We start from the raw sequence: 8,665 nt of genomic DNA, 5'->3' as shown, positions 1-8,665 counted from the left end.
GGTTCAAGTGATTCTCCTGCCTCAGCCTTCAGAGTAGCTGGGATTATGGGTGTCTGTCACCACACCTGGTTAATTTTTGTGTTTTTAGTAGAGATAGGGTTTCACCATGTTGGCCAGGCTGGTCTTGAACTCCTGAGCTTGAATGATCTGCCCACCTCAGCCTCCCAAAGTATTGGGATTACAGGGATGAGCCACCATGCCTGGCCATGAGCCTGTATCTTAAACTCTTGAGAATAATCTTGAAGAAGACTCCCTGGCAATGAAGAATAGCCAAGAATCAGGTAGACCTGGGTTTGAATTCTGGCTCTGTCACTTTCTGGTGAAGTGACTTGAGTAACAAACATGAATCTTTCTGGGTAGCATTTACAGTCCAAAGCAGTTTGAGGAATAAATGAGTATAGCACCTAGCAGTCGGCTGGACACAGCCCATGATGGTGCTCAGCCATCATGATGTCACACCAGCACTGGCCAGTGAGCATAAACCCTGGGGATGCCCAGGAGTGGTACAGTCAGGAGCTCCAGAAGCATGGGATTCTCAGAGGGAAATGGAGGACACTGCTCTAAAGGTCCTATTCAAGTTACAAAGTAGGATACGATGCACACAAAGCTAAATTGTCATCATTCGGCTCCTACTACAGAGGAACTAAGAGCTGCATAGAAAATTACTTGCAAAGCTTGTAAGCAGTTCTTGTAAGGTTCTTAATAGGTTACACTTGTAAGTGTAACCTATTAAGGTTCCACTTAATAGCCGTGTGAACCTAAGTAAATTACCCAGCATCTCTGAGTTTCAACTTCCTCATCTGCAAAATAGAAATGATAATAATATCCACATCACAGAGTTGTTGGAAAAATGAAAATGAGCTCTCATAGGAGGTAACATGCAGTGAGAATTTGCCATATGCCAAGCACTATTCTAAGAACTTTGGACATGTTATCTCATTTGTATAAGCACTTAGGTGTCTAGAACATAAACAGCACCTAATAAATATAAGTGTTGAAAAACTGCTATGGGGCAGAGGAAGAAATGTTAAGCTTCTGCGAAAAGACAGCTTGTTACACAGGAGAGAAGAATAAACTGCAGTGAGAGAAGAAAAGTGTAAGAGTTGCCAGGTGTGACAATCTCAAGACTTTTCAACCATTATAAATTTAAACAGCCACCCTAAATCACCCCAAAGGACAGACCCGAGTTGTTCTTTTCATCTTTAATGTTTATGCCTCTCTGTTCCAGTACATACCAAAACGTGATGACAATACCCTCAACTGTACAAACTTTTGTGCATCTGCCGCTATGTAAAGGAAGCTGATGTCAGCAGGAACAACAAGGCATGTTTGTGACTGAAGCTCAATTTGCCATCACAGTGTGGCCGCACCTACATCACTGATATTCTAATAGTGGGATAAAACCTGGATTTTCCTCTTATTCTCTCTTTGTGCTTACATTCTTGGCATGATATTGATGTGCCACAGACAAGCCAGCATGTGAGTGTACTCTATCTGAATAAAGTATAGCTTTTCTACACTGCAAAGTCATCCAGTTTCTAAAGTTATGGAGTTTGTATTGTTAGAACCAATGAAATGACGAATAATTTTTAAAGATAAGCCATCAGACTAGACCTGTGTATGGAAATGAAGGAGACGCACTTTAAAGTCAGGGAAAAAATATAAACATACTTAACATTTAGGATGATCAATCATTGCTGGCTTTCCATAAACCATTTCATTCATGATTTCAGCTGTAAGAGATATGATTATTGCTACCATTCAGAGGAGGACTTTGATAGCTGCCTGGTCCTTCTTGCTTGGATGCCTTGCAAATAAATGCCCTCCTTTCCCCAATACAAACCCTTGATATAGCTGTTTGGCTTTACTGCACTTGGGCCAGCAGAACCCAGTTAAGTCCACTAATAAGCTCTTGGTATGCTTTTGAGATGAATTTCAGATTCAAAATAGACTGACCCTACCACACTAGCTTGGCCAGTCAGTATTGGTCAATAACATAGATGCTTCATTCGAGAAATTTACTGGGTTGTAACTTTTGGAACCCAGGGGCGATTTCAGAATTTTGTGGGGTCTGAACCTTATCTAGTGAAAACATAAAAAATCATGAATACAAAATTTGCCAGGGGCCCTCCCAGAACCTTGGAAGGGGCCTGTGCAAGTGAGAAGTCCTGAAGCTTGGGCTCTTTTCAATTCACCATCAATCCACCACAGCTGGGACCTCTTTTTTTTCTTCGAACTTATGTAATGCAGGAAAATACATTCTTTCAACTTAAAAACACCACAGAATGGTGCCATATTGGTCATAAAACTACTTGGCAATTTGTCTTTGGAACAAAATGCAATGGGGCTATATGTCACTTATGCCAAATATCACTCTGCAGTGTAGTTTTGTTTACTAGAAAAATTTGACTCCAAACAAAGGAGCCCAGCCCCCGACATATATTTGCTGTGTTGAGACCGTTGTGTCAATCTTTGAAAGTTAACTGTGGCTTAGTTTGAAGGGTACAGCCCTATTCTGTTTACATGAAATGATTAGTAATTTCCAATATCAGCTAGCTCTGATTTTTCTCATCACCATGAAGCAAATGCCTTTTTCTGTTGTTTAAGATGAACACAGAAACTAGAGATAAGCCAGGTGGTGTCTCCTCAAGTCTTCCTTAACCCACCACCCATTCCTACTTTGTCCTCCCCTTGTCACCCTGCTGTACAGATGTCCACATGGCTCTCCTATGTTTTCCCAACAGCATCTGCTTCCTCTTTGAGGTATGAAAGTCCCCATCTTGATATGTCTTTGAGATGGATTTTGTACCCCCAGGACTCAGTACAGTACCTGGCACAAATGGACTGGCACTGAGTGAATGTTTTTGAGTGAATTCATTCATTTTTATCAGCTGTGATTCCAGTGTTTTCTCGGTGTTGCCTACATAATTATAGTGAAGCTGGCCAGATTATTATTATTATTATTTTTTGAGACTAAGTCGAACTCTGTTGCCCAGGCTGGAGTGCAATGGCATGATCTCGGCTCAATGCAACCTCTGCCTCCTGGGTTCAAGTGATTCTCCTGCCTCAGCCTCCTGAGTAGCTGGGATTACAGGCACCTGCCACCACACCCAGCTAATTTTTGTACTTTTAGTAGAGATGGGGTTTCACCATGTTGTTCAGGCTGGTCTTGAACTCCTGACCTCAGGTGATCCACCCACCTCAGCCTACCAAAGTGCTGGGATTACAGGCGTGAGCCATTGCTCTCAGCCACCAGATTCTTATGAGGGACTCCCAGTTTTATAAAGTGCTTAGTAACGGTGGTGAGTTTAAGACATTTTATTAATGCTAACTACACCTCTTGGTGGAGGGACCTAATGAGCCTGTTCTCTGATGTGAGGGCAAAAGAAAAACAGATCCTCAGTGTCTTTTTTCTAAGTTAGGCATCAGCAAATTCAGGAGGACAGAGAGGAGCATCTGCAGAAACTGTTGCTCTAGTCCACACACTTCTTGAACGCCTCCCTCTACCTCAAAATGAGCTGTGTGAAACTAGATTTCTGAAATACAAGAGAGGTGGAAAGTCCTTTCTAAAGTCAGACGTAAAGGAGAATCTTCACCTTGAGTCTAAAGCCCCCTTCAGGCCATTGAACATACCCACTCTGATTTGCCGGTTATGTTATACAGAGAAATCACAGAATTTTTGAGCTGCAAGGGAATAAAATTTGTATTTACGGTCGAAGAGTAGTCAGGAAAGTATATGGAATTAAGCTATGGTGATGTATTTTCTTTACAAATTGTTTTTTTGCACCACAAATGAACATAAACACCATCTTGGCCGGGGTGTGGTGGCTCACACCTGTAATCTCAACACTTTGGGAGGCTGAGGTGGGCGGATCGCCTGAGGTCACAGGAGTTCAAGACTAGCCTGGCGGAAGTTGGAGGACAGTGGCACAATCTCGGCTCACTGCAACTTCAAACTTCTGGGTTCAAGCCATTCTCGTGCCTCAGCCTCCCGAGTAGCTGGGATCACAGGAACATACCACTACACCCTGCTAATTTTTGTCTTTTTAGTAGAGACAGGTTTTGCCATGTTGGTCAGGCTGGTCTCGAACTCCTGTGACCTCAGGTGATCCAGCCGCCTCAGCCTCCCAAAGTGCTGGGATTACAGGTGTCAGCCACCATACCTGGCCCTACACTTTGGATTTAACTTTGATTCCTGCTCATATGCACAGTTTCTAACTGCTTAAATGTCTGCAACATTTAGCTACAAGGAATGAAGCTTAACACAAAGTCCTCCAGGGAGCAGAAAAGTGCACCATCACACCCAGCTGATTTTTTTGTATTTTTAGTAGGGATGGGGTTTCACTGTGTTGGCCAGGCTGGTCTTGAACTCCTGACCTCGGGTGATCTGCCTGCCTCTGCCTCCCAAAATGCAGGGATTACAGGCCTGAGCCACCACGCCTGTCAACAAGGCTAATTTGAGGGTCATTTGTTTGATGCCTTTTCTTGCCCATGCCAAAGGTCAGAGCTAGGAAAAGCAGAGCAAGTCATATATAAGCTATGTTAAGTCTCATGGCCTTTGTACCTTAGTTTCCCGATTTGAGAAAAACGAATGGATCCTAAGATATACTTTTCTTTTTTTTTTTTTTTTTTTGAGACAGAGTTTCACTCTTGTTACCCAGGCTGGAGTGCAATGGCGCGATCTCGGCTCACCGCAACCTCCGCCTCCTGGGTTCAGGCAATTCTCCTGCCTCAGCCTCCTGAGTAGCTGGGATTACAGGCATGCGCCACCATGCCCAGCTAATGTTTTGTATTTTTAGTAGAGACGGGGTTTCACCATGTTGACCAGGATGGTCTCGATCTCTTGACCTTGTGATCCACCTGCCTCGGCCTCCCAAAGTGCTGGGATTACAGGCTTGAGCCACCGCGCCCGGCAGATATACTTTTCAGAGTTCGTAATGGGCTTATACCCAGCTAACCAATAATTGTATGAGGTTTTCACATGTAAATAGTTGTTTACACTTACAAATTGTGTAAAAACTGCATTCCATGCCAGGCCTGAAATGTTCCAAAGCTCAGTTCTGTGAGTAAATTGCAACCAAGATTTCTACAAAAAAAGACACAAGCCAAAGGAAAAAAAAATTATTTCAGAACATTTATCATTTACCATGATTCTAATTTATATAGGATGGAACATAACCTCAATCCTTTCTCTGTGCACTGGACGATACTAGCTTATGATTTATACTTTAACATTGCACATGTGGTACATTAGATACAAAACAGTGAATGCTCAGTAAATACTTGTGTTTAGTGATCTTTATTTCTCTGGAACAGGATTTCACAACTTCAGTGCCATCGACATTTTGGTCTCCATAACTCTTTGCCACCAGGCTCAGTGGCTCAAGCCTTAATGTCAGCAGTTTGGGAGGCCAAGGCGGGCGGATCATGAGGTCAGGAGTTTGAGACCAGCTTGACCAACATGGTGAAACCCCATCTCTACTAAACATACAAAAAATTAGCTGGACATGGTGGTGGGTACCTGCAGCTACTTGGTAGGCTGAGGCAGGAGAATCGCTAGAACCCGGGAGGTAGAGGCTGAGGTGAGCTGAGAGCGAGCCACTGCACTCCTGGGCGACAAAGCGAGACTCTGTCTCAAAAAAAAAACCAAACAAAACTCTTTGCTGTGGGGGTTTGTCTTGTACCCTGGAGGATGTTTAGCAGCATCTCTGGCCTCTGCCCACCAGATGTCAGGAGCACACCCACAGTTTTGTCAACCAAAACTGTCAACCAAAACTGTCTCCGGACATTGCCAAATGTCACCTGAGTACAAAAATCACACCAGTTGAGAACCACTGCTCTGTGATGATTCACTATGATCTGTGTAATAATGTTCAACTAAGCTTTGCTAGAGACAAAAAGGATTTGCTATATAATTTTACTTAACTTTCTACTGGTAAAATTTTAATCATATTTCAAAATGAATAGCAAAGAGGTTTATAATTAAGTTTTATAAAAATTCCAAATCAAGTTTTATTTGTAACTTACATAGACTGTAAAAATGGTAGTGATTCAAATGTATATCTTTCAATAGACTGTATTTTATTGCAGGATAAATCTCTAGGAAAAGTAAAAGGAAAATATTGCCTTGATTAGTTATTAGATGTCAAATTAGTATGAATAAATAGCAAGAGTTTAGAATAGTATTGAATACACAGTTTTCATCTAAGCTCTAAACGTTTGGATGTGTATTTAAACTGTCCAGAGCTCCTAACCCTGCCTGTACCTCTCCTGGAGTCTTACCTTCATGGTCTTAATAAATAAAATATACAACTATAGATCTTGATAGACTTTGGGATAAATTATTCCTGAGAGCAGTAGACTTGATTAGATGCCCTTTTGTAGTCTCATCAAATCCCAGATTATGAGCTCAAAGTTTTTATCTCTACATATAGTTTCCAATATTAAAAGGAATAGTTTCACATTTATATACCTTCCTAGTTTAGGTCTGTTTTCCTAAGCCAGTTCAATATCAGAAGAAATAAAAGACATCCTTTCATATCATTTGGAAGGAAGTCAACCATTTAACACATAACTTTGAACTAATTCAAATCATATTAACAGAATTTCTATCATATTAATAGAAATTCATTTTTGGCTTTATATTGCTTTAATATTTCATGGAAGCAATTTCTTCAGTTTTATAGTGATGGGTCAACAAAAACAACATGGAACTGGATTTTCACTTTTTGAATAAAAACCAGTATAGTCAACACCCATTCTTGACGACAGTTGGCTCTCTTATTTTTATTGATTCCACTTGTCAGCTTGTCCCTTCCTCTTTACTTGGATGGTGTAATGTTGTCTGGCTGATGTCTCCATCTCTGGTCTCTCTCTTCCTAAACTACCCTATACACAGTCATCATATAAACTCTCCAGAAGTGGCTTGCAAAGACCAGCATCTCCTGGGAAATTATTGAAGATGCAAATTCTTGGTCCCACTCTAGACGAACCGAATCAGTAACTATGAGGGTGGAGTCCAGAACTGAGTTCTAACGCGCCCTCCCAGTGATTGTGAGGCAGATCTATCTTACAGCACTGCTGTGATAACACGGTTCCCCACGATGGCTCCTGAGCTTGGCATTCAAAGCCCTAGAAGATCTGGTTCCAATTTCCTACTCTCCCTCCTTGTACTCTACAGGTACTCATGGCATTCCTCAAATACACTCCTGTGTTTTGGCCTTCTCCCATTTTCCTTTTGCAAGTTTAGAATATTTTCCCCAAGATGTCTGTCCAATGTTACACAATGGCCCTTCAAAGTCCTATTCAAATGGCATTGTTCTAGCGACACCTTCCTGGGGCCAAATTGAAGTCATTTTCCCCCTCTTCTATGCTCCAGAAACAATTTATTCCTCCTAGTGCCCACATTTATTTCTTCTTTTTAAATGTAGTTATTTTTCATCCCGTTTCTTCCAAGCATAAACTCCTTGAAAGCATGGACTAGGTCTTGCTCATCTGCATTGCCCACCATGTTTAAAACTGACACATGGAAATAAAGCAAACTCAAATATTTGCAAAATAAATGGATAGCTGGGGGAGTGAGTAGTGCGTAGAAGGAAAATGACTATTTTAAAGGAAATGTTGTTTTATTAATTTGTGGCCTCTGTAGCACTTTGGCATCCACTTGAGGGTCTTATACCCACTTTCCTTAAGTCTTCTGCATTTGAAAGAATCTGTTTGCCAAAGAGCATCACTAATGAGCTTTATAAGGATTAATGATATACACACCTCTGGTATAAGGTGGTATGGACAGAGGATAAGAATCAAGCTTTCATAGCAATGAACATAGTATCTTCACAAACAGACAGAAATACTATGCAGTTATCTCTTTCTTGGAAATAGGGTTGAGGAGACAGTTATTTTGTAATTATTGAAGACCTAGGGGCATTTCTGACACACTCACTTAGTGTAAACATTTGTAGCTATAACACTTGACCATCATTTTAAACATGTTTTATTATAACAATTCCTAAAATGAAATCCTTAATACCAGTCTATTATCTTGGTAGCTTAATATTCTGGATAATATTATTTATATAATTCAGCTGATTTTTTAGTATTTAAATGTTAATTTAATTCAGATTAAATTATCAAAAAATTCTGGATTGATGAAGTTCAAATGAATGTAGTGGTCTATATTTTCTTCTCTTTCAGGCAACAATGTGAAGTTAACTTTAATTCATTTCGTCCTACTAAACCAACTTTCTCAAATCTTTTTTTGAAAAGGTCAGGTAGTAAACATTTTAGGCTTTGTGGGCCACATATGATCTCTGTTGCATATTTCTCTTTGTTTCTTTTCTGTTTCTTTCACAGTCCTTTAAAAATGCAAAAACCAGCTAGGTTCAGTGGCTTACGTCTGTAATCCCAGCACTTTGGGAGGCTGAGGCAGGCGATCATCATGAGGTCAGGAGATCAAGACCGTCTGGGCCAACATGGTGAAACCCAGACTCTACTAAAAATGCAAAACAATTAGCTGGGCGTGGCAGTGCATACCTGTAGTCCCAGCTACTCAGGAGGCTGAGGCAGGAGAATTGCTCGAACCCAGGAGGCAGAGATTGCAGTGAGCTGAGATCGAGCCACTGCACTACAGCCTGGGCGACAGTGTGGGACTCCGTCTCAAAAAAAA

General features: G+C 41.1%; 1 protein-coding gene across 1 annotated transcript in view; it reads right to left on the bottom strand.

Moving 5' to 3' along the window:
• The window catches only part of LOC108318319 (leucine-rich repeat-containing protein 37B-like), a 44,665-nt gene that overhangs the window by 21,624 nt on the left and 14,376 nt on the right, over positions 1-8,665 (bottom strand). The window contains exons 7-8 of the mRNA XM_017549344.2: positions 6,028-6,099; positions 5,006-5,086 (exon numbers count right to left, since the gene is read on the bottom strand). Of these exons, the coding sequence (XP_017404833.2) occupies positions 5,006-5,086; positions 6,028-6,099 (153 nt within the window). The remainder of the gene's footprint in view (positions 1-5,005; positions 5,087-6,027; positions 6,100-8,665) is intronic.

This window comes from Cebus imitator, unplaced genomic scaffold (assembly GCF_001604975.1).
Source record: "Cebus imitator isolate Cc_AM_T3 unplaced genomic scaffold, Cebus_imitator-1.0 Scaffold217, whole genome shotgun sequence".
NCBI classification, from domain to species: domain Eukaryota; kingdom Metazoa; phylum Chordata; class Mammalia; order Primates; family Cebidae; genus Cebus; species Cebus imitator.
The sequence above is the reverse complement of the archived record's forward strand: the minus strand, read 5'-3'. Positions and strand labels throughout refer to the sequence as shown.